Here is a 26323-nt window from a genome sequence, read left to right as displayed (position 1 = left end):
AAATTCTGCTCTTGGACTACATAAAGTTAGAAGCCCCATTGCCAATGCCCCAGGAGAGAAAATGGTCCTGTTATTGTTTCCATGCAGCTTTTTCTGAAAAAAAAAAAAAAAAAAAAAAAAAAAAAAAGAGTTTTTTTCCCCCACAGGGGCTGTTGTTCTGGTACACTACAAGTAGAGCAATCTCAAGCTCTCATATCCCATCTTTTAGTTCTGGTTTTAACCCAAAGATTTTGGCAACTTGTTAAATCCTACCAGGTTAGGAAGCTCAGTGACACTTTGGCCCTGCAATCTTACACTGAGAACACCTCTCCCAGGGTGTGAGTGGGAAAGGGAAGGATCCTTTTGTGGAAGGGACTACTAAATAGGTAGAAGTCTTTTCGGGTGTCCCAGAAGGTAAGAGCAGTGACTGTGAGGTAGTTGGGCATTTCCTTACACAGTGCCCAAAATCTGGGGTGGAAAACAGAACCAGTTTCTTACCACTTGGGTGAGTGGTGTGTGTTTTGCAACAGGCTCATTTTATACTGCCAAGAAATGTTAATCTCTGAGGAGGGCTCTGACTGCAGTCCTTGAGACTGAGGTTCATTTCCCTAGGACACCAGCATAAATCTGGAGGACACTTCTGTCAAGTGGTGGCAACAAGTTCCAGTGCTGTCACCAGGCAGTAGATACTGGGTTTCAAAGGAAACCAATCTTTTTAGTTTGCATAAATCTCAAGCTGTGGGACAATTCTCCCCTCACACACACTGCTTCCAAAGAATGGTCAGCAGATGCAGAGGCACAGCTTGGCTTCATCTGGGACCAGCTCTAACAAGAAACTTGAAAGCCTTCCCAGCATGAACCTGCTATTGTGAAGGGTGCTGAGCTCAAGGATATTTTTTTCCCCTTGCAGCTTGTCACAGCACCAAGCAAGCTGCAAAGGTGTCAAGTGAGAAAAGACAACCACTCATTGACCCCTATTCTGCTCAACCTAGGGTGAAAAAAAAATCCTGCTCCTTCCCAAATTCCTACCATACACCAGCACCACCAATATTATCTTCTGGAATCTTGGTTTAGAAGGACCTAGAAGTCAGGGTAACAGTAAAGATACTTTAGAAAACTGGATATTTCCCTTGCATCTTGGAAATGTAATACTCCAACTGAAGAAATCTAATCACCTCCTTGCTAAGGAAGGATCTCCTCTGGAGCCTGATCTAGTTTAATGGGCTTGTGCAAAACAGGAATATCAGGAATGATTACCTCAGGAACTCCATCCTTTATAATTACAGGAAAGCCTACACAGCTGGGAAGTACCAAGGTTTCTTTCAAAGCATTGTTCCTTGGATCCTTGATATATGCACTTTTTAAAGAAAGCAACTTGCATTTTTAATGCTGTTAAGCAAAAAAAGGGGCAGACTTTGGGTGGACAAAAGTCACATTGTTACATATTGAAAAACAAAATCAGGAGGCTGCTTTGAAGTGGAATTTCTGGCTGGGCAATCTGGGAATAAATAGACAAAACCAAAGCTTTGTCTGTTCACACAAAAGCTCTTGCTTGCAACAACTGCATTTCACAAACCAAAACAAAGAGAAGGTGATATTCAGGTTTGAGGGATGTGCTGAGAGGATTTCTTATCCCTATTAACTAGATAAATTGGAAAACCCAATGGTTCACCAAACATGCAAGTGAAAGAAGCTTTATTTTCTCTTTATCTATTAAGTGTGACTCTGGAAGTGTAACAGGGAAAGATGGAAACCAGCAAAAGGCAAGAATTACATAAATCACTTATTTCTTTCATCATTTGTTAGAACTGGTAAAGCTGGTGCAGTGACTGTTGGGAAAAATCAAGTCTCCCAGATATCAAAAGAGATTGCAAAGCTGTTCTAGGCTGTTAATCATCAACATTAACCAAAGTGGTTTAAAAGAGTAAATAAAGAACCAACCCAGCATATCACAGGTTTTGGTTTTGTTTAGGTCTAAACAATACTTGCAACAGTTAAAGTGCAAGTTTCAGCAGCAGATCTGTGTTCTGCTAAGAATAGATAGCATGCTGTTCAAAGAGTTCCAACTGCAATCATCACCACGATGAACAAGTGAAAAAATACAGGATCTGCACTTTGTTGCTAACAATTGTGCCATCTTTTTCCTACTGAGGATAGCAGAAGCTTTGCCTAAAAGATACCTTAAAAAAAAATCCCAATAGCACAGAAAATCGAGTTTTAATGAACTCCCAAAACCCCACATGTAGAAACTTTAATTTAATGGTTTCAGATCAAGCAGTGTTTCACACCTGACTGGCACAAAAGGTGGGAGCTGTGGTCTGTGGAGAGAAGAACTGAATGAAGGATAATGGGTTGATGCTACAATCTCTTTGCATCTTGTCTTTGCTGATCTCCTTTGCCCAAATGTGAATTTGGACACAATTCCAGTTAAATTCCACACAATCTGAGCCAAAGCATGAATGACATCTTGCCATGCTGACACTTACAACCAGTGGCAGCACAGAATCAAAGAGCTGGTGGACTCAAGGGCTTCTTATGATGAAACACTGAAATACCCCATACACATAAAACCACTGAATTAAGGCTGCTGTGAGACCTTTAACTACAAATTTATTCCCTAGCTTGTACAAATCTCAATTGTAAACAGTTTAAGTGCCTAGTTATAGGGCAATTAGAGTATTTTACTTCTTTTACAAGTCTATCACCTTACCTTGTAAACTCATTAAGATATTGTAGCAGGCTAAAATAGCCCTTCCAATAAATCCCAATTAAGGTGGCAAGTGAGTTTTATATTTTCCCCTGTTCTCTGGGGTAAAAAATAGAACCAGATCTATTTGAAATAACTCATTTTCTGGGTGAAAGTTACCATGTTTTTTCTACTTAAAGGTAAATCATTTTGGAGCAGCTAGAATTATTTCAGACAATCAAAGGCAGCTGAGGAAGGTAAAATACTGCTCTCTCACTGGACAGTTTCAGCTCAAACTATGTCTGCTCTTAAGCTTTAAAAAACCCATGACATTGATATAGTTGGATAAAAAGTTCTTTGGGAAAAGAAAAAAAAAAAAGCTGTATTAAAATTTAATTCACAAAAAGTTTGAACAGACCTAGAGGGACACTATCAGTGTCTTCAAGAACTTCTTGATAACACTTGTCAGAATGGAAGGAAAATCTTAACACTTTTCTTCAGATTACTACTAGTGGGGAAAGATGCAAGAATTATTATTTTTTGTAGCTTACCAAAATTTTATTTGAAAGAAGAAGCCTGGAGTTAACATGCCAAGTTATATAATGGAGATTTTATCAGAGTTATGAGCTTTCTTGGTCACTTAAGATAAGGTTAAGGGCAGAGAACAGAGCAGTGTGCAGGTACACAGCAGCCAGGAGAGGAACAAGGGGATGAGCACAACAAGGATAACTACAACAGTACCACAAGCCATGGGAAGAAAGCAGTGAGAAAGAACACCAGAGAGGTCCTGAGGGTGCAGAGGCAAAATTTGTTGATTCTCCACTTGCATGGTGCATGACTCAAGGTTTTAAATTAGCTCTTGGGAGGCAGAGAAAGGGACAGGGTTGGGGCACCTGTGCTCTGGAAAACTGCCCTGACTTCAGTTTCTTGAAATAGGGTCTTCAACTACAAGGTCTATGTAGCTGCTCAAGACTTCAGTGATCCCTACACCACCCTAAAATGAGCCTGTTTTGCTGTTCTCAGTTGTGCTGTTGGTTACCCCCTTCTTGCTTATTCAGCCTGCCCAGACGTTCTCCACCCACAAAGCCACCCAGAGGAGGAGTCACAAGGTAACTGCTGTTTCATTATTCCAGCCACAGTTTGGCATCCTTTTCATGTCCTAACAAATGCAAGAGGAAGATCTTCAGCTAAATGTGTTCCAACATAGCCTCTTCATCAACAGTGGCCTGCCAGCTGAAGATCTGACCCAAGCTAGGAAGCTAGCTAAAAATAAGTATACATTACAAAAAAAGACAGAGGAAGAAATGAACCAGAGTACCTCCACCTGAGTGTTACAGGGAAAGAGCCCTTTCTGGCAGCTTGTTTAAATGTGTTATTTATAGCACAAGCTTCTTCAGATCTTCGACAGGTAAGGCTTAGAAAAAACTCAAACTGAATTTCTTACAGAATATTTTCTTAGCATTTTACAGATCAAAATTAGAACTGACTCAATTCTTTCAAGCAACTTATGTACAAGACTTTTTTTAATGCACTCATATTTACATCAGTAGCTAACACTATTTTTCCTGTTTATTTTTCCTCCCTTCCAATTCAGAAAGAAATGCTCTTACAAGCACTTAATGAATAATGACACAAACAGTAGAAAAGCAAAACTACACTGTAAGCTGCACCACTTCTTTCTAAAATAAAAAGCAGTTCTCATAGGTTGGAATAATTAGTGGCTACACATAAAATCTCTTTAACACCTATTCCTCTCTCAATCCAAAGACCATCATAGGAGTCACTCTAATTTGGTTTTCCCTGTATAAAACAGACCAGCACCTGCTAACCCTTCAGATAATCATCTCATGGAGGGAGGGAGAAAAAAAAAAAAAAATCCACAACGAAACCATAAAATATTAGAAAAAAAAAAAAAAAAGAAGAAACTCCTACCTTTATGATGTTGCAGTCAGAGAGAACATAAGCACATTAAGAGGGAAGAGGCATTACATTCACTACTCTGACTGAGGTAAACACGCCCTATCTACAAAAAGTCTCTCAAATTCTTCAGAGACCCACCCAGCAAAGCTGCGCTTCAAGATTTCTGACTGAAGGCAATCCTGGTGTCATATGGATCTACTGGGTGAAACTCAGGAGCAGCAATGCCAAGTGCCTTCCCCTCTGCTTGTTTCAACACAGTAGATGAAGAAATGCTTGCAGTCACATGGTGTTTTGTTACATGATGAGAATTCACCTCAGCTTACGTTGCTCTGTGTGAGCACAGGAGGATGCTGCACCTGCTGATTGTGCAGAAAAGGGAAGCCCAAAGACATTCCTTAACACTGACATTTTTAGATGCATTATTAGATGAAGTGTGGGTTTTCAAGCAACGTTAGAGAAAGGTTTCTGCTGCTAAAGACCAGCCTCAAGCAGCTAAATGTTTTACAGAAAACGTTCCAGTTCCTCAGAAGGCATAAAACGGAGTTTTTGAAATTCCTTAAGCAGAAGGAAAAAACACTGAGTATGTATTTTTGGTCAGAGGTACCACTCAAACGTGTAAATTTTACTTATCCCAATGGGATTTTAAAATTATTTTAATTCCAGAACTAAGGAAAAGGCTGAAAGTCATTCCTCACCACCTCTTCCCAGTTTCAAATAGTAAGTAACAGCATTCAGAAGTGTTGGCATTACTTAGCATCCTGGTGGGCAGAGCATCTTCATGTTGCTTGAAAAGGAGAGAACCTTGCTGAGCAGGAGCAGAGAACCTCCCTATTAGCCCTTTTTTTTTCTGCTTGCAGTCAGCAAACAGCAACCCATGAAATAGGAACAGACATGTCAAAGTTGAAGTACAACTTCACCTCACCAAGCACACTGTCTCTGAAGGGAGCTAAGAGCAGATGGCTACAGAGGAGTATGAGAAGAGAAAAAACACAAAATAGTAACTGATGACACCCCCAGCCTTCAGTAGGTCTGGAACCAAGAGTTTCTAAACCACTGATGGTGTCTATGTAAATAACACTGGAGGAGGTTTCCCACCAGCAGCACTCTTAATTTCCTCAACTTCTTTTGAGTACATTGCAGCTTTCATTGTCATCTGTAAGACTTCAATAAGAGATGTGACCCAGGTAATATTTGGATCCTGTTCCTTTATTTCCCTACAGAGAAAAGATTGGTTTTGTTCATATAGTTTTTTGTTTTGGCTTTTTTTTTTTTTTTTTTTTTTTGTGGTATTACGTTCTGCAGCTACATAAAGTCTTCAGTCCTTCCATAAAACTGCAAGTGGTATTCAACAAACTGATGCACCAGAGAAGTATTAAGCATGAAGGATTATTTCAAAAAGGCAGCATTATGGCTTTGCTTTATATCTCCATACTTTCCCACATCTGAACCACTACTGTGAACCAAGCAGAATATTTTGAATGCTTTGCCAATTAGGGGAGCCTAAAGCGAGCTGATTCATGTATCACTTGGCTAATACTCTGCTAGTATTGTAACAGCTAATTGGCAGAAACACCTCTTTCTTATGCCTTAATCCACAATTTCTTCATTGGCACAGTAAACTGAGAAAAAACAAACCAAACCAAAAAAAAAAAAAACCCCGTGCTTGTTTGACTGGAGCAACTGTGGGGCTGCTACAAATAAAATGGGAAAAAAAGGTTTTTACATAAATTTTGAGGAGCATTTGTTTGGTAGCACTCAGTACCTCTGTGGGATGTTATTACAGGATTAAAGATTGTAAATAACAAGCTAGCCATACCCTCTTGATCAAAGCTGCCCACTGACCTTTCAATTATTACTGCACTTTCATAGTACTTGTCCTTCAGGTATCTTCAATTTGAATGCTGCAAAAAAAAAGAATACCAAACCAAACCACCTTAGAGGAAAAAAAAATTAAAAATTCCAAGTGCTACTACTTGCTTGCAGCATAACACCTACTCCATCATACAACAATTAAATATAACTAAAGAAGGAATATATTTGACCTAAATACTTCTGTCACATACCATAGGAAATTATATGTAACTTTTCAGTGAAAAAAATTAGAAGAAAAATAGAAGACACAAAGTTCACTTCTCAATTTCCAGACAGTTAAAGACATATCTTAAATTACAGTGAATCCACACATTGGATGTGAGCTTTCACCTGAGCTTCTAAGCAGTTACCTAAGAAGGATTATAATATTAGTTAACTTTCTCAGGAGAGAAAAACTTCCCAGCACATCTTAGAGACTGTATTAAATCTTAAAGCTTCTATAAGCAGAGCTGTTGTGTATGATGGCACCTCCAGGGGGAAGAAAAAAACTTCATTAAGCCCCCCAAAATCTGGGGTTTCTTTTGTTTTCCTTTCTACAAAAAAAATTCATCTGGGAAGCCAACAGATCTAGATCTATTGCCTAGTAACTTTTTCTGGTAACTTTTTCTAACTTGGTAACTTTTTCTAACTGATCTCCACAGCAGATGGTTAATCAAATCTCAGTCAAATCCATCCACAGAGAAGTAGGAGGAATCAATTAGATGGAACAACTAATAATTTGGTCTCTGAATTCTCCTTCCACCAGTGAAACCCATCTGCTTGCCACCTTCAAGATTAAGGTAAAAACCCTTGACATACCCATACTTTCTGCTCTTCAAGAATCAAAGTATCTGAAAATGAATCATTCTGAGTCACTTGTTCAAACACATCAGTACCACAACTCAATCTTGTCAGCTCTAGCTTAAAAGGCAAGTTCCTTTTCTTCACATGAATTTGTATCTTCTAATCTACCAACCTTCCTCTGCATAAAAGGAATTAAGTAATCCATTTACAATCTCTTGAAAAGTTTTTTGTAAGACCTTTCTTACCAGGATGTATGACCTGATTCACAAAAACCTGTAAGGATTAAGTAAGAAGTTATTTTCTAAATTAATTAATAATGCCAGCTGGCATGACTAGATACCAAATTTTGAACAGAGCAAGCATTAGGGTAATAAATGCTTCTCATACATGTATGGCATTGCAGGACTAAATCAAGAATACACACAATTGGAACACACAGGATGAAGTCTTCAAAAAGCTTCAATAGTTTTAAAATTACTGTCTCAGAATGTGGTTTCTGTGAATTTTAATAAGAATTAGAAAACTCAATGCTTTGAGAGTCTGGGCCTTAATAAAAAGGAAGATGCCAGTTGGGTAAAAAGGGGATGTCAGCTGTAATACTGGAAGGATAAAGACAGTGGAGGGAAGTGAAGGAACATTAAGCTGACCTAAGCCACCATCACTGCACTGAAATGCAGAGAATAGGTTTCAAATATATCCCAGGAAAAAGGCTCCAGGGAAAGACAGGGATGGTACCTGGGGACTGCTCTCTAACCAATTTCTCTGCCAGACTTAACTGCAGGATATAAACACCACAACTATGTTCTCTTTCAAGGGATTACATACTCTTGGCTGTATTTCATTTAAATACTGAACATACAGTGTATCAATAAGCCTCCAGGACAGTGACTAAGGATGCTCATGTATCCAGAGGCACTGAGCTGTAGCTGTGATCCAGTGAAGAATTCACCTGCTTATAGTTTGGCCAGAATTCTTTATGCAAATTTTTGGTCTCTCTCTCTCTCTTTTTTTTTTTTTTTTTTTTTTTTTTTCTCCCTTTTCTTTTCCCTTGATTTAGCATCACCTTGTCAAACACCAAGTCCATACTTGTTACTTTTCTAGTAACAAGACACTAGAGTAATTCAAATACAGCTGCATATCTATATAAATTACTTTCTCCAAGTATGTCCTAATATGTTTGAAAAGGTAAGATTAGTAACTTTGGTTGCTCAGATTTATGGTAAGCAGCATGTTAAAATTCATGTGCTACTCAAAAACATGTGGCAAGAATGACTGTATCTAAGGAATTACTTCTACAGCTCACCCTTTCCACTCCAATTACAGCACTGCTAATTCACTCAAATAATACTCCTGTGTGCTATTACTTATCTTAAGATGCAGGAGCCTAATACACAAAGTCTTCTGGCTGCAACACTAGAGATTTAACAATTAGTCCAGCTGATTTATTCAGATAGCTCTTTAATTAGTTTCCAATAGTCCAAGCAGTACAGGATTAAAAAGCAATGCCTTGTTGATCCTCAGAGCTGGAATCACTGGTTTAACAGTATGAAAATAAACCTCAACAATTTGTAACACTTGCACACAACACTACAACTGTTGTTTGATTGCATTCTAGAAGACTCTTAAGAGCATCCCTTTTTATCCATGCAGAGAAAACAAATGCAAAACAAAAGCCTTTGCTTTGCAAAACTGAGAAGCAACCAATCCCTTTGGCGCCTTCCCCCTCTGCATCAGCTCTTAACTCACAGCTCCAGAAAATACTGGCATCACACTGGGCAATGTGCTTTGGTGAAAAAACTCCTTTAGAGGAACCAATATTCTGTTGAAGATGGCAAAGGGCTAGACTGTCCCTTGAGGAGAGAAATAATTTAAAAGAAAATTGAGTTTTGCTACATAATGGGTCTTCACCTTATTCTCCCAGCACCTCTAAGTGGTGGCAGCAGAAAGACAACACCATTTCAGACATGATTTTCTTGGAGAACACAAAGCTTATCAAGGAAGCCAAGTACTGAAGGTAAGTTTCCAGAAAGCATTAATTTCTGTTTCATTTAAATCCCTACATGAAACAGCTTCAAATACCTGTAGAAACACCTTTACTCTAAGATCTGACAAACTCCACAAATTACATTTGGAGCTGAAGCTATCAAGCAAAGGATGAACACTGTGAATATTGAAATGAGCACACAGGATTTTATTTGAAAAAAAAAAAAAAATAATAATTTCTTCATCAGTTCATGCTGGTTTGCAAAACAGGCTTTGAAATCCTATCCATTTTTTTTTATGTAGTTATTGCTTCTTTCAAAGTAGCCATGGACATTTGGAAACTCTTTGAAGCTCCACAGAAAATCTTTCAACTCTAGCACCAGGATGAGATGGGGTGGATTTCTGGACAACTGGAACTCCTGACATCATTTCAGGATATGTACATACAAATCTTCCCTGCAACCTATTTTTAAGGCAGCCAACATCCAGCAGAGCAATTACTTTTGGGGTTTTGTGTGCTACTTTTTGTGAACATCCCACAATTTTTTCAAACTTTCCCCTGAAAGGACAAAGCTGACTGAGAAAACTCATTATCAGCAATACTCCTTTGCACAACATTTAAAAAAATAATGATTTGGAAAAGTTTAAATCCCTGAGATGTGAGGTCCAGGTCCATGCCTGCTGCTGAACTAGAGATAGGTGTAGGCTGCCTGTTATCCATTCTGACACAAAACAATTGGCTTCTAACATTATTGCAGGATAAACCAGGTAGCTTGAAAGAGTTGTACAAAGTACAAGAAGAATTTGCAGATTCATCTGGGCAATTCTTTAATGGAAAATACCAAGAAGTAGAATTTTCATGACTACAGTATTTAACTCCTACTGTCACTGGAAGACTGTGATAAATACTTGATACTGACTTCAAACACCATCCCAGATTGGATCTGGAATAAACACAAACAATACTTATCCTGCAATCATAAACCAAGGAAACACACCAAGGCTTCTTGTTCCCAGCTTTACAAGAATATCTTAGGTTTAGAAACTCTCAAAGTTGGTTTTTAGTCTTGTATTACAAGTCTTCAAACTTGATTGGAAAGCAGCCACAAAAACATGGAAATTCAGTGTGTAGAACCACAAGCATGGAACTACCTGGATTGAACTGTAATTGCAACCAAGCTCTACCAAGTCAGTATCAGAAATACTCTTCATAAAAAAACACATCCTTTACATAACTTCTAGTGCTGACTGCTTACCTCATTAAAGGATTAACTTACTCAACAGATGCTGAGGGTAAACTCCTCAAAACTGCACAGACATAAATGGAGACTGCAGACATTTCAGGATAAGTCCTCAGATAGAAAACTCTCCAGACAGCTGACCTGATTTGTTCTGTGTCTTGTTTTTAAGTCATGTAAGAAAAGTTTTAGATATCAATATCCAGAGGTAAAGCACATCAACCTCCAAGTAACAACTAACCTACTTCCTAAGTTCTAATTTAACACTGGTAATAGGTTCTGCACCCAAGTTAATTTGATTTAGCAAATGAAATAAGAGCTCTGCCTAAAGATTTTAGATAGGAAAAACTCAAACCACAAAAAAGAACAGACTAAAACCAAAACAACACCCAACCATGTAGTCACCAATGGATTAAAATGCAAATGCATTTTCTTTCTGCTAGACTGTTTGAACATAGCCATAGGAGTACCAGCTACCTTCAGTGCCCACACTCATTTTGTGTGCAGTAAAAAAACATTTTGTGTGCCGTAAAAAAAAATAGAGTCACATCAGTTTTCCTCCACCTCAGGTCCTACAGTTCATAAACAGTAAAATATCAGCACATTGAGGTATTTAGTTGCCAGATACAAACCACATTTACCCCTTTTTGACCACTAAAACATTCTGAGAATTAAAACAATGGCTTTCTGAGACATGAAACATGTGGGAATGATCATCAGTAAGAACCAAATGGGAACACAGTCAACTTCATGCCCATAAGAATTAAAGTTGGATTTCAGCTGGATTTGCTGTATTCCAAAAAATCAAAAGTTATGGCTCCTGCACTTCTTGCTGAATTCTACACACTGTTCTGACATCTCTAAACATTTACTTGTAAAGTTTATAGTTGTAGTAATCACTGAAAAACAAGACTAGCACTTAAAACCAAAATTATTTCCCCATTCTACCTTTCCCACCCTGCTTATCAGTGTCTGAGAAATATTGTTGTAATTTAGATAGTTCCAACTGGCAAAGCACAGACCAAGAAATGCTGAATGCTATGGTTCAGTGGACACAATGAAGTTACTCACTTAAAATAAACTAGTTAGCAAAGGCTAGATTAGAAAAGAAATGAGAATAGTGGAAAAGATTTCACTGAAATGGTAAGCACCTACCCACGTCTAAAATTGTGATGTTGAGAAACTCTTGCTCAACTGCCTTGCCAAAGGCACTTCCCTTGTTTGAACTGAAAAGTTCTCAAGTTGTCTAGAGCTGCATCTTTGAACATGCCCAGGGGTGTTTTAGTCCTTACAGGAATCAGCAACTCAGCATCTAGAGCGTAACCAGGTTCACACTATAAGGAGAACCAAGGCATTCTTCTGCCCTGCACAGCTCACAAGTTAAGATTTTAACTCAAGTTACTCTAAGCACAGATGGGAAAGTGTCCATTTGTTGACATCCTCACCCACTCAAAAAAAGTTCTCAGGGAAAAAACCCAAAGCACAATAAATGCACAGAATGGCAGTGAAATTTTTTCCTACATAAAAGTGACTACAGTCAAGTGTCTACACTTGCCAAGTGACTACAGCTGGAAGAGTGACTTCATCCTGGAAGAGTAAGACTGAGGTTCCAACCTTCCTATCTGAGAATTCCTACCATCCAGTGTCTCTGCAGAGCAGTCATTTCTACCTATATTATCCCATAAGCTTCATCTTGTTTTCTTCTGCTCCAAATAGAGTTCCCGAGTACAGAGGCTCAAGACTAAAAGACAACCACAGAGATTTTGGGGGTGAGAATCACCTGCCTTAGAGACTGCTTCTCTTTCACTATCTATTTTAATATAAAACTAAATAGCTGTTTAAAAAAAAAAGACAGCACTTACTTGGTTCTCAACCAGAATAGAGCACTTACCTTCAAGAGAGGATCCTCGGAGGAAAACTGCTTACAGATCTGATGAGATCTGAGATTTTTTTTTTCCAGCAGTCCCTGTTGTCAGTGCTTTCCCATTGCCTAACTCCTGTGAGATCATTACAAGCTGCACATTAAGCAGACCAACATTAGGTGGCTTCCTGCTTGGTTTGGGATCCTGCTCTCAACCAACTCTTCATAGGCAAAGTCTTAGACACTCCTCTGATTATTCAAATTAGATCTAATAGAAGATGTAAGTGTAAGAGTTTAAATTCAGTATCTATCTCACTGTCTTGCAGATGCTTAGGTTCTAGTTGTCTATTTCTGATTTAACACATTTATTAAATATATACTCTATATTTATAGAAAATTAAAATATATCATGGATGTGAGGAATTCTGTTGGAATTTTCCTCCTGCATTACCTAAGCTTGATTTTAGATACAGTGCTCCACTAAACTGTTCTACAGATAGGCAATATAAGCATTAGTCCCACATCTTCCTTTCCTTTCATTTAAAGGAATATGCCAGAAAATATTAAGAAAAAGTAAAGTCAGTTTTCAGTGAAATGCTGACACTTCTGAGTAGATCCAGCAAAAAGTTAAAAAAAAGAACATCCTAGACATCAGTTAAGCACTTCAGCCAAAAAAAAAAAGCATGGCATGAATTATTTTGATTGTGGTAGAGCACATCTGAATGTCCATTTAGAGGAAACCACTGATGCAGAACACACAGTACAAACACCAAAACTGTCCACAACCAAAACATTTTATTTAGCTCAATCCCTATGTAGTCAAGTGTTGCATTAACACTGTAGTCCATGAATCTCTACCAATCTGGAAATTACTTGATATACAGAATGACCTCAAGTATAATTGACAATAAAGTAGCAAATATTATTTCCTATTAGTCACTTATTATCAAATTTTGAACACCTAACAATTAATCCTTATATACCAAATAGTGACATACATATCATGAAAAGCCCAAGGTCATGGATTATATCACTGAATGCAACTGAAGATTTTTTTTTAAGGTGTCAACCAATGTGTTCATCCTGTTTCAGCTCAAATACACTGACAGGTGTTAAGAGGCATGAGCTTTAAAAGCCATTAATCTCACCAAAATGTTCTCTAGTATACCAGTTTAAAAAAACCTAATCCACCAGAACACTTCTCTGGTTTACTGGGGATTCATGTTCTTACTGCTCTCCTCAACTTGGCTCAGTAGTTTCAACAATGCAGATGGATTATATGGGAAAAGATTTCTTCTCTGCAACCTAGAAATAGCTTTTTGCAGCTCTTCCAAACATTTTGTCGATTTGTAAAGCATTACTTTGGGGGGAATCATGTTATCTGAAGAGGCCATGCAAGTCAAACAGGATGAGGTACTGAATCCCTTTTGTTTCAGAGGCAGCACTTCAGATTTGAGTGTGTTCTTATTATCATCTGTGTAGCTGCAACCAGTTTCCCCAATCCTTGTCTCACCCTCATTATTTAAAGGCACCTGCTTTGTGTTTCCCAAGCACTCTTTCCCATCTGATTCTAATTCAGAGTCTTCTGAGCTGTCATAATTAACAAGGCTTTGAAGAGAACCCAGCAGAGCTGTACTATCAGTGCATATCAATGAGTTAGACTGGTTAGACTCTGCAACTTCATTATCACCTTGCTCTCTTGTAAACACTAAATAATTCTGAGGAGCAGCCAAAGATTCCTGAGTCTGCGGTTCTTGTTCACAAGCATTTTGCAAACTCTCACCAGTCACACGGCTTTGTTTTTCTTGATGTGCTGGCTTGATAGAAGAAACTGCTTGAAAAGTCCCATGCTTGGTATCAAAATGGTTACAGACATCTACAAACTGATGCCAGTCTTTTCCAAGGAGCTTTAAGTACCTTACCAAGTACTCCAGAAAGCAAGTTTCTGAAGAAATCAAAAAATCTAGAAGCACTGTGGAATCAAATGCAATTTTTTCTAGGAAAAATAAAAAGATACAGTGAGGATTATATCCACCTGCATGTGTAAGGTTGTTCCAGGTTTCCTCCTCTTTTTGGCTTAAGTTACCAGCAGCAGCATCCCATAACCTGAAAAAGCAAGCCATGAAATGGATTAAATTCAATGGAAGTCTACAGTTGTTTGTTTGGTTTCTTTTGTTTTTTAAAAAAAAACTATGGAAGAAGTTTTTCTCTCAGAATGAAGGCAGGTGAGGCTCTGAGATCTGACAGTTTAGAAAGCCAAAGCACCTAAAGCACTCCTTCTAAAATATCCCTCCTCCTCAGAAAACATCCTGGAGTAACCAAAATTACTTATATTACACAAAGTGTTATTTTCATGTTTTTTTTAAACCTAAACACAGATTAACTTTCAGGATGCTCAGCACTGGGAAAAAGAGTATCTGACTTATTTACTGGTCTAAAAAGACCTGTGTGTATCTAGGATACTACTAGCTATACCTTCCCATTTGAAGTTTGAGGGATCTTTTTATAAGTTAGGATATCTCATATGGTAATTTAAACAACAATAAAGCTATGAATGGCCAGGGAAATTAATGAAGAACACATTTCAGTTGTTTGCAGGAACAGTTCTTTACCAACTATCTAGCATGAACATGGCTTCAGTCCTTAGAGGGCTCTTTTGACCTGAATTGCTGAAGCTTAATTATAATATCCCCTTCTTATCAAACTCTCAACATTAAAAGAAAACAGCCTTGCCTTTTATCTGTAATTAACCACTATTTCAGACTGTTAAGTCAATTATTGTGAATTACAGGATATGATAGTGTGTGTAATAGGAAACTGTTGCACAACTCCTTCACTTCAATACAAAAAAAAAACACTTAATCAAATAAAAATCAAATAAATTGTTAGCAAAATTAACTGCTCTTACACCATGTATCATTACATTATCCTGAGGTTTGTTTTTTAAGTTATTAAATATGTTTTTCTTTATACAAACGTAATCAATGGAAATGTTATGTAAATCATAATAATCTCACTAAATTACATTTCTTCTTTGTTCTGTCAAATAAAATATACACTAACCTATCAATTTTTAAATAAATTATTAGTAAAGCTTTAGCAGCTTCCCACATGTCATCATCTTGCTCTATGAAAATCAAGGAGAGCCATTCACAGGGATGTACAACAGGGTGAGACTGTGGGGAAGACTCCAGATGACTTCTCCAGAACACCAACAGATGGGACATGGAACTCTGAAAGTCTCCTGAAAAAAACAATTGGGCATGAATCCTGCTGCACATTTCTTACTAAATGAAGTACAGTTCATATAAATAACATGCATTTTTTATTTGTTAATTTAAGAGTACATAAGTTTTTAATGCATTTATCTTTGCTAGCTCAACTATGTAATATAGCATCAAATTATAGATTAGTTCCTGCTTGTTGGTACCAAAGAAATCAAGAATGTTTTACAGAAAACCATAAGCAGTTATCTAACCTCACAGTCAACATGAGTGCCTACTCTATTAAACTCCAAACATGCCTGTGTTTAGATGCCAATATTAAGAGTTATAAGTGACCTGCAGAAAATTCATTTCTTTATTAGGTACAGAACTTCCCCCTCACAAGAGATAAAACTTAAGGACAATCCTGTCACCTCACAGCATTCTTCATTTCCTTGGAGCTCAAGGAAGAATAAAGTGGCTTAGAAAGTTTTGGGTACAACAAGGTGAAAGCTCTCACACCTCAGTGTGCAGACTAATGAACACATCCAAAAATTTGCACGTATCAGGAAACTTACACAAATGTGACTATACCTACACAGCTTGGACTTAAACTTCCCTTTAGCTCCCCACTAAGCAGCTTCCTTGGCACACTACAAACTAAAGAAAGGTGAATTGTAATCAAGTTGGTGTAATCAAATCAAGTTCTTACCATCTGAAATAATTATGCAATTGTCATGCTTTGATAGGATGGAAGCTAAACACCCCCAAAGTGATAGTTACATAAAGTCCTTGATAGTTATGTAAAGTCCTTGAAAGTCATCTTGGAGTCCCTTTCTCTAGAGCTATTCAAAACCTGCCTGGATGCAGTCCTGTTGAACCAGATGATGTCTGGAGGTCCTTTCCACACAGATAATTCTGTGATAGACACTTGGGGTAAAGGTACCTTCATGAGATGGTCTAAAATCCTTGCAGGAAGGATTCATGGAAGCAGTGTTCTTCCTGCAAATACTCTAAGCACTAGACTGCTGGATGTGAAAAGCACTTCCAAATTTATGCCATTTTTGTGCAGTGGCTTACTCATCAAAATAACTTTGCATTCATATGACAGCCTCCCTTAAGTCAAGAGACACATATTCAATACTAATGACACAATACAGCAGTACATACTATGCAGTAGGGTACCAGTTTTTCACGTAACTCCTTATATTCAGTGTTTAGAGAACAGGAAAAATGACCCCAAAGCTGTTCTCCTTAGAAATCCAGTGCTGCTAGAAGTACACTATAGCTTGAAGAGCATGGCTGAATCATTCATATAAACAGTGATTATTTCCTTTGAAAGATTTCCTGCAACATAGGAATCAATTTTACTTACCTAACCATCTCTTTATGTGGCTTTAACATTTGACTTTAAAATTTGCTTTTCCCTTTTGCAAATAATAGGATCAGCAAATTGTCTTTGTTATTAATAGTTAACTATTCAGACTGAAATTCCTCCCTAGAAATCAAAGCTATCTGGAGATTACTCTCAAAATTGAAATGAATTAAAAGTTAAGCCACTTTAATTCACATTAATAAAAAAATTTAAGATCAACCAGCTTCCTGGAAAGAAGTTTAAATATTAAAGCACTTTGATGCTTGTTTTAACCACTTTATTTAATGTCACTAAAATAGCAGCACCAGTCCTTTCAAGTTGAAATTCCTCTTGACAGCTGAGGTATTTGAATCTAATTAAAGAACACATTTTTGTGTCATGAATCTAGAAAAGAAAGGAGATGGGGTTTTATTCAAGAAAGAATTTTCACAGGGACTTCTGAAATAGATGTAACCTATATTTTTTCTGTTCACTTGTGTGAGGGTCTGTCTTAGAGAAGTCCACAGCTCAGTCAGATGAATTAAAAATTGATATTATGCTTGCAACAAAATCTAGAATTATAAAAAGCCATAACATTTACTTGTAGGACTTGTATTAAAATGCCTCAGTACCACAGAATGGTTTGGGTTGGGAAGGACCTTAAAGATCATCTAGCCCCAACTCCTACTACAGGGGCACCTCCCACCCTCAGAGGGAATTTCTTGAAAATATCTAACCTAAATCTACCCTCTTTCACTTGAAAGCCATTCCCCCTTACCCTGTTGCTACATGTCCTTACACAAAGTCCCTCCACAGCTTTCCTGGAGCCCCTTCAGGCACTGGAAGGTGCTCTATGGTCTCCCTGGAGCCTTCCCTTCTCCAGGCTGAACAAACCAAACTCTCTCAGCCTGACTCCTCCACAGGACAGGTTCTCCAGTCTTCTGACCATCTCCATGGCTTCCTCTGGACTTGCTCCAAGACCTCCATGTCCTTCTGGTGTTGAAGACTCCAGAACTGGACAGATTACTCCAGGTGAGGTCTCATGAGTGCAGAGTAGAGGGGGAGAACCACTTCCCTCAACCTGCTGGCTGTGCTTCTTTTGATGCAGCTCAGGATATGGTTGGCTTTTTGAGCTGTAAGTGCAGACTGCCAGCTCATGTTGAGCTTCTCATCAACCCAGACCCCCAGGTCCTTCTCCTCAGGGCCATTCTCAACCCATTCTCCACCCAGTTTGTACTTATGCTCGAGACTGCCCCAACCCAGGTGCAGGACCTTGCACTTGGGTCTTACTGAACTTCACAGAACCAGAGGACACACATTATGTGGCTCTCAAAGGCAAGTGGGAGGATGTGGTTCCCAGAGTGTTTCTCAGGCAGAAAGCCTCACCCCACCTCTTCATTATAGTACAGAGGACTGCTGTCTACCAGTGTGACACAGCAAGGTGTCCTCTCCCACCAGGCATGCAAGTCTCACAGCATTCCCTTGCCACCCCACTGCCTGCCCTGTGCCACAGCCCTAGCACAAGAGCCAGATCTGCTCTTCCACTTATCTCCTTCATCTGCTCAGCACAACAAACATCCTCAAGTGAGCAGCTATGCCTGACACCTACTAGTTCAAAGGACTAGACCTGAAAGTCAAGGTGAAGAACACAACTCCCATAATTTTCCTGTCTCTTACTTTTTTAGCTTCATTATTTCTATTGTTTCTCCTACTGCTGGTTTTGCTCTATCACATGGCAGTTATGTCCAGTACCTTCAAACAAGATAAGCACGTAATGGTACTTAGTTTTATCTCAACACTAGATAACAGGAGAGTATCACCTGCAGCTCCTTTTAGTTTCCCAATCTGAACAGAGCAGATCACCTCGAGTCCTGTGTCCAGTTCTGGGCCCCTCAGTTTAGGAAGGATATTGAGGTCCTGGAGCAGGCCCAAAGGAGGCAACTGGGCTGGTGAAGGGACTCGAGCACAGATCCTATGAGGTAAGGCTGAGGGAGATGGGGGTGTTCAGCCTGGAGGAGGCTCAGGGGAGACCTCATCACTCTCTACAACTCCCTGAAAGGAGGTTGGAGCCAGGGGGGGGGTTGGTCTCTTTTCCCAGGCAACTCTCAGCAAGACAAGAGGGCACAAGAGGTCTCAAGTTGTGCCAGGGGAGGTTTAGGTTGGACATTAGAAAGAATTTCTTTAGGGAGAGGGTGATCAGCCATTGGAATGGGCTGCCCAGGGAAGGGGTGGATTCTCCATCCCTGGAGATACTTCAAAAGAGCCTGGATGTGGCACTCAGTGCCATGGGCTGGGAACCACGGGGGGAGTGGATCAAGGGTTGGACTTGATGATCTCTGAGGTCCCTTCCAACCCAGCCAATTCTATGATTCTATGATTGTGCTGTGGGCTCACTGCTTTTCCAACTGGAGCTGAGCCTTGTGTTCCCAAGCTGGCTCAACTATTTCTACTGCTAACACATGCTCTTAACAGGAAAAGTTTTCAATCCCAAATGCAGCTGTTTCACACACCCCATCTCACAGGGCTGAGGAGAGGATAAAATGCAAGGAGACAAGTAATTAGGGAGGACACAGTGAAAGGAGACTTCTTGGGTGGGTCTGGTCTTTCCTCCCTTCCACCACCACTCCTTCAGCTGAATTCTATTTGCAGTCTTAATGAGCTGTGACTGCAAAATCTGAAAGATTTAAAACTCCTGCTGCTTAATGGACAAAACAAAACTTTTACCTTTGATTTCAGCTTCTGGAGCAGAGCTCTGAAACTTGAATTCCAGCGCTTTGAGCACAACCAGACTCAAGGCTCTGAGAACAGTTTGGTCAGAACAAGGCTGAGAATCATCTCCAGGAGGAGCTTCACCACCCCCGAAGCTGCTGGGTTTTTTGCTGAGTGGGATCTGATGAAGCCAGGTCAAAGTCATAACCTGCAGAACAGCATCACTCAGCACAAGCAGATCCTCATATAAAGCTGGATTTTGCAAGACAAGTGCTCCACTTTTACCATCTTCTCTAGCCTTGTGGAGGACACATTTTTTAAGGAGCATGATTAACTTCTTCTTGATTAAATAGTGAATTGATGAGCTAATGAGGTTCAGGACATAAGAAATTTTCAGAAATAATATTCTCTGGCATCTAAGTGGTAGCTCGAATTCAATTCTGGAAGCTAAAAGTTCTTCAAGCAGGTCTATAAAACCAATCAAATTGTTTGCAGCTTCAGAATAAGGTGAAATATAGTGGTGACTGTCAAAATGATGGCACAGAATGGAATTATAAAATCCTTCAAGCACAGCATCAAGAGGAGCCAGCAACTTCTGAAGAATACCTATAAGAAGAAGAAAGTTACAGAGCTGGTGTGTAACACAGTCTGCCAAACCATCACAGAAGAAGAAAACAGGTGATTGTGAGCATTCTCAGTTTTAAAGCATGCTTAAACCATGACAGTTTTAACAGCACTTTGTCAGCCTCATTATAATGAAGAAAACTGCTGTTCCTTAGAGAAGCTGCTCTGGAGGAGATTACAAGAAACATTCCTCCCCCTAGTGGGTACTCGTGTATCGATACCATCACAACATTTTTTTCCAGTACCTGCTTTGGGTAAAACTTTATCTTTCAGTATGTCCTTGATAATAGTTGTAAGAGTCCACAGACATTCTGCTACCCGGGCATTCCCAGGGAATCCTGAAAGAGTCTTCAAGCTAAAGGTGAGCCAGGTGACATTTAATGCATTCTAAGAAAGTAAGTTCAAAAAACAATCAATACACTTTACAACTGCTATGCAAGTTAAATCATAATACAATGAATCAAATTGTACATTAAAAAGGTTCATATTTGGGCAGAGAAAAGCCACAGGTAGAAACAATTAATTTGTTCAGTGCTTTAAAATACATGGACCTCTATTTAAAAAAATGTAGTCACAAATGTATGCAAAAGAAATTCTGTATTCACTAATATTTCTTTCAGCTGTGACAAATTATTCCATACTCACCTCTTCTTTCAGCTGGAAATACACAAGAGATGCTAAACTTTTAGAAGCCATATGAGATAACAGCTGATCACAACCACCAAGCAGGGAAATCTGCAGACACACAGAAAGAAAACAGCTGATCACAACCACCAAGCAGGGAAATCTGCAGACACACAGAAAGAAAAAAGTATCTATGGCATTTTCATTTTTTTTTTTCCTCCTTTCACAAAACTTTTCCAGAAGTTTATAAAAGCTTACCAATTTTGAGTCAATTTTTGCCTCCTTCAGGAGCAGGACAAAGATTTCACAGTACTTCTGCCTGGTACTGAATTCAATTTCCTGGGACTCTGCTTTAGCAACCATCATCTTGATCAAGGTTAACTGAAGCAGCATCACTTCTCGTGGGCAGAAGGAGGAGCTAATGTTTGCAAAGCTGTTTGAGATATCAGCTGGTGTTGGGTCAACCACTTCTGCCATATCAGTGTCCTGAGGGCTACTAAGAGCACCCCTGGTAGATGGCAGATGCATTGGATGGCAGGTTCCACTTCCTTCTAGTGGCTGCTCAACACAGAGATTAAGTAAAGAGGCATAATGATGGCTTTCTTTTGCTAGTGGGATGCCTCCCAGCACGTCCTTATAAAGCTGCTGCAGAAGAGACATCTTCCTTATGGGAGCACCCAATATTCCAGAAAATGCTGTGTGTCCTCACTGATTATCCATGGTCACAGCAAATCAGCTTCAAAGTTATTTTTATCCACTAAGAGAAAGCAAAGCACTATTAGGCATTTCTTTTCTAAGTTATCTAGAAACAAATGTTCTGCTATTACTGAACTTAAACAGATAAAAAAAGAACACATTTTTAGAGATGATACTACCATTATTAAACTTGTTCTGAAAACACAATTTCAAGGTTCAAAACCAACAAGTGATAGTTGCAAAGAACTGTCCAAGTGAGACATTAAAATGGTAAGAATTATCATGCCTCTGAGTCTGCATTTCCAGCATGATACCACTGCCACCAACATTAACTTGCTGAACTAGCAAACCCAAGATGACCATTACCAGGGGCTATTTCTGAGACAAGAACTTCTATCAAATCTTTCTCTACACTGGTAATAATACTAAGACCTTGTTTCTTTTGTGAAAGATTCCTCCAAAACCAGGCAAAAAGTTACAACTGCAAACTTTCATCTGAACTGGCAATGTTTACTGCTCCACCAAGGATGGATATAGCAACACCTCAGAAAAAAAACCAAAAAAAATCAGGAATCAAAGGACAAGTCCTTACTGCTGGTTGGTGCACATAGGCTCAAGGCAATTAGTGTCAATACCCAGGAGAGAAATGGGTTCTTAATTTAAAAGGGAAGACCAAAGAATTCCTGTGTGATTACATGTGCACAGCTCCTATTCTGAGCACCTACATCCTGAAACTCAGAACAGGTTTTCAGATAATGCAAAGGACCAGCAGTGCCACATGGTCTCAAGGGCCCAGAGATTAAGTTGAAACTAAAAAAAAAAACAAACAACCTAAAAAACAAAGTGTGAAACTTATTAAGAGCTAGTAAAACCAAATACTTAACCATACTCAGGAAAGTTATACAAAAAAATACCTTTATCACCACATCAATGGAACCTATCTTTCCATCACAACACTGGAACATTCACTGGAACTTAAAAAGAGGAGCTTGTAAGAACTCAAACCTCTTTAAAATGTGAGCACCTAAGCACCCACAATTTTCTTACCATTATCCATCTTGCTAGACAGATACCTTACCTCCCCAGAAAATAAAGAGGATATACTTAAGAACAAAAGGGTTGCTTTCTCATCTATATTAACAGTGAGGCTAGCCTGTAACATTTATCTTTTTAGGACAGTTTTAACATGCTCTCTAACCAGAACTATTAAATAAAGAAAACCCAGAGTCATTATCTATTGGTAATTTAGAAAAAAACGTAGGTCCTGCTCCTAAGAATTTCCTTGGTGCAGGTTTTTTGGATCCCCATCTTTCAGTCTGGCATAATCAACCACGTAGATTCCTGAAGCCATCTGGCTGCAGCCTGCTTTTATTTAATTGTTACCTTTCCCCTTTCTTCCCAATGGAAGCAAAGAGCTCAGTCTTCCAGCTGAGAAGACATTCTAAAGATTTCTGCATCCATGAATCAGTGACACTTGGCATTATTAGAAAACAAAAGTTAAAAAATTCAGCCTGTGAGGCTTTTTTGGTTTAGCTTATAATCAAGTTTATAAAACACCATCAGACTCTGAGGATGAGACCTTCATTCTTACAGTTTGAGCTACAAACTGCAGGTGGAAGTATGCACTGACCAAATGGCTTCCCAAAGGATTAGGGTGAACCAAGTCATCCTACCCAAATTCCTCACTTCTTCCACCAGTATTTCCTTCAGAAGAGAACCTAAAATTAGAGGGTAAGAAGCTGCCTGCAGGGAGTGATCTACAGCTCAATGTTCAGCAACAGCTGACCTGACAGCTTCAAAATGTCACAGTTCCTCACCTAACCCTCACCTGATAGGAGCCCTTCCTTCATCCTTTCCCATTTTCCATGTTTTAGATGCTAAGAATAAATCTGATCCTTCAGACAAGAAATTCATCCTTCGTTTACAGAATCTATTTGAAATTCTATTTGAGGTGGAAATTTATGACCTGAAACCTCATAAAATTTCTTCAGAAATCACTCTGAATATTTCACATAGGTATTGTTCCCCTCCCCGAGTTATTTCTTCCTGAATTAATACCTAATAAAGCAAAATTATCTCAACACATTTACTTCTGTATTCAAGAATAACTTGAATTATCATCCTACATGATAAATAAACAGATCTCTCAGGCACAACTCCATAGGATGCAGCAAGGTTGTTAAGGCAGAAGAGATTCAGAAATTCTCTAGGACATGAAGCAGATTTTACCTTCAGCACATGAGATTGGTCGTGCTCCCCCTTATCCTACCATAATATTAATTTATAATTTATATTATACCATTAATTTGCAGAAGAACTGAACAACAACAGCTGCAAGATATGGCTCACTCACACGTGATAACTGTGAGCACAAGCCATTAAAGAAAATTAAATATGAGAGGCTTTATTTTGAAGAAATTTACTTCAAAGGGGGAGGAAATGTCAGACAATGACTAAATTTGGTTCAGACAGAGTATGAGAGCACAGTGAAAAGCTCAAAGCTGAAGAGTAAAGAAAAGCAATCATATTCATACACATGAAATGACAAACTCCAACCCTTAATTGTATTATTTATTTGAGTTATTCATGACAGCACCAAAAAAACCAATTAAGGTAACACCTCACAGAGCCAGGCTCCTGCATAAACAACAGCAAACAGGTCTAAGAACTTTTTATATAGCATGATCAGGGGAAAAAAAAAAAGAGGAAAACAATGCAAGAAAACCACAAACAAATCAATAGTGTTGTTTTAATGATTAATTAGACTTTTATCAACAAAACTGAAGTCATGTGGAGCTGCAAACAAAATGAGAATCATGATGGAAAGGAAACAAAGAACTGGAGATGAAAACTCAGATGGCAGCTGAAGCCTCTGAGGTTTAAGGGCCATCATAAACCAAGAAAGTGAAGTTAAAGTGGTTGCAAATGACTTCAGAATATCCCAAATCAGATTATAAACCATGTGTATTTCTACAAGGTGGGACTTTTAATTTACCAAAGTTGCTGAAAGCACTGATTCAACTGCACTAACACCACTGATACCACATTTTAAAGAACACAAAGGGCTTAGAATGACACACAGCTACTCAGAGATATTAATGAAGAGGCATGATTAGAGAAAGCTATTGTCAAGTCCCTTTATTAGTCTTTCCCTGATCTGTGTACACCACTATATGTTAATTGGATGAGCAGCAACTCATCAACTATCAACCCATCAACCCTCTCTCCCACAATTTTCATTAAAAATGAAATGAGATAAAGAAAAATGAAACCACTGTGAGTTTTGGGTGTGCAGCTGAAGGTTCTGAATCTCCTTCCAAAGCAATGGTTGACTCATAGAAGAAATAATATACTCTGGACTACTTGTACCTGCAATGACTTCATAGGCTCATCTCTCAAGAAAGAAAATGCTTCCAATCAGTGGCAAAATATTATAAACCCCTCTAAAATAATGTCATTTCCTTACATATGCTGCAAATAAGCTCAGAAGTGAGCTGCCTGATCCCTGACTGTTAATTTGGACACCTAAGCACACCAGATGCCTCATCTGCTCTTCTGCATGCATTTTTAGATGCTAGAGATGGGACTAGACCCCATCAGACCTCACTGCTTCCTTACTGTCTGTATCTCACCCCTGAGGTCCAGCAATCCCACCACCCAGTTACTGGTGGGAAGACCTCACTAAAAGCCACAGGAAGGAGAGCCCACAGCACCTTCCCTGCCTCCCTGCAGCCCCTCTCCCCCTTACCCACCTCCAGAAGGCCCCATCAGGCTTCACAACCCCCACCTGCCCACCTCAGGCCTTCAGCACCTCCACTCCCCTCAGCACCTCCCCTACCCCTGTACTGGGGCAGCTTTGAGCCCCTTCACCCCCCCCCAGCACAGCTCAGGGCCCCCTCAGCCCCTCTGACCCCCCCAGCCAACCCTCTCAGCCCTCCCCGAAACCCCTCAGACCACTCGGGGCTCCCTGAACCCCAACTCCCTCAGCCTGCTCCGGGCTCCCTAGACTCGAATCCTCTAGGCCTGAACACCCTCAGCCCACCTCAGGCTCCCTGAACCCAAAAACCCTCAGCCCACCCCAGGCTCCCCAAACCCCCTCAGCCCACCGGGGGCTCCGTGGACCCCAACTCCCTCAGTCCACTCCTGGCTCCCTAGGCCCGAACCCCCTCTGCCCACCCCGGGACTCCCTGAACCCCAACCCCCTCAGCCCACCCCGTGCTCCCTAGGCCCAAACCCCCTCACAGCCCACCTCAGGCTCCTTGCACCCGAACCCCCTCAGCCTATCCCAGGCTCCCTGGGCCCAAACCCCCTCAGCCCGCCTCAGGCTCTCTGTGCCCGAACCCCCTCAGCCTACCCCAGGCTCCCTGGGCCTGTACACCCTGTCGGCCCGGGGCTCCGTAGACCCAAATTCCCTCAGCCCACTCCGGGCTCCCTAGGCCCGAATCCTCTAGGCCCGAATCCCCTCTGCCCACCCCGGGACTCCCTGAACCCCAACCCCCTCAGCTCACCCCGCGCTCCCTAGGCCCGAACCCCCTCACAGCCCGCCTCAGGCTCTCTGCACCCGAACCCCCTCAGCCCACCCCAGGCTCCCTGGGCCTGTACACCCTCAGCCGGCCCGGGGCTCCGTAGACCCAAATTCCGTCAGCCCACTCCGGGCTACCTAGGCCCAAATCCTCTAGGCCCGAACTCCCTCAAGCCCGCTCCGAGGCTCCCCAGGCCCGAACCCCCTCAGCCCGCCCCGAGGCTCCCCGGACCCGAACCCCCTCAGCCCTCCCTCAGCCCTCCCTCAGC

The 26323-nt window shown here is 40.1% G+C and overlaps 2 protein-coding genes across 8 annotated transcripts in view; both read right to left on the bottom strand.

Annotated features, from left to right (window-relative positions):
• The window catches only part of CERS3 (ceramide synthase 3), a 49584-nt gene extending 35154 nt beyond the window's left edge, over positions 1-14430 (bottom strand). Inside the window, exon 1 of one of the 6 annotated variants that reach the window (XM_071754225.1) lies at positions 14358-14430. The gene's annotated coding sequence lies outside the window, so the exon portion shown is untranslated. Of the gene's footprint in view, positions 1-4597; positions 4812-6427; positions 6542-12352; positions 12474-12493; positions 12591-14357 lie in introns of those variants that run through there. The other 5 variants (XM_071754224.1, XM_071754227.1, XM_071754223.1 and 2 more) reach the window with 5 other exon arrangements.
• On the bottom strand, positions 13099-25417 carry LINS1 (lines homolog 1). 2 transcript variants are annotated; one of them, XM_071754221.1, is made up of 8 exons: positions 24902-25417; positions 22447-22500; positions 21095-21593; positions 20858-20947; positions 20458-20599; positions 19604-20194; positions 15386-15566; positions 13099-14428 (listed from the first exon to the last, which is right to left on the bottom strand). In XM_071754221.1, the coding sequence occupies exons 3-8, from the start codon at positions 21494-21496 to the stop codon at positions 13531-13533; spliced, it is 2304 nt and encodes a 767-aa protein (XP_071610322.1). In that variant the 5' UTR covers positions 21497-21593; positions 22447-22500; positions 24902-25417; the 3' UTR covers positions 13099-13530. The 2 variants fall into 2 exon arrangements, with proteins under 2 accessions (XP_071610322.1, XP_071610321.1); XM_071754220.1 differs by having other exon boundaries at positions 22447-22506; positions 24902-25274.
• Between the last annotated feature and the right edge of the window lie 906 nt (positions 25418-26323).

Source organism: Heliangelus exortis, chromosome 11, assembly GCF_036169615.1.
Source record: "Heliangelus exortis chromosome 11, bHelExo1.hap1, whole genome shotgun sequence".
Classification (NCBI taxonomy): Eukaryota; Metazoa; Chordata; class Aves; order Apodiformes; family Trochilidae; genus Heliangelus; species Heliangelus exortis.
This window is presented reverse-complemented; position numbering and strand designations above follow the sequence as displayed.

Bases quoted from the DNA above. Each gene is read 5' to 3' on its own strand.
- LINS1 (XM_071754221.1), bottom strand. From the start codon at position 21,496: ATGTCTCTTCTGCAGCAGCTTTATAAGGACGTGCTGGGAGGCATCCCA. The intron at 20,948-21,094 runs GTAAGCTTTTAT...GTGTGTCTGCAG, and splicing joins CAAAAATTGACTCAAAATTG to ATTTCCCTGCTTGGTGGTTG. The intron at 14,429-15,385 runs GTTAGTGTATAT...TTGCTTTTTCAG, and splicing joins ATTTATTTAAAAATTGATAG to GTTATGGGATGCTGCTGCTG.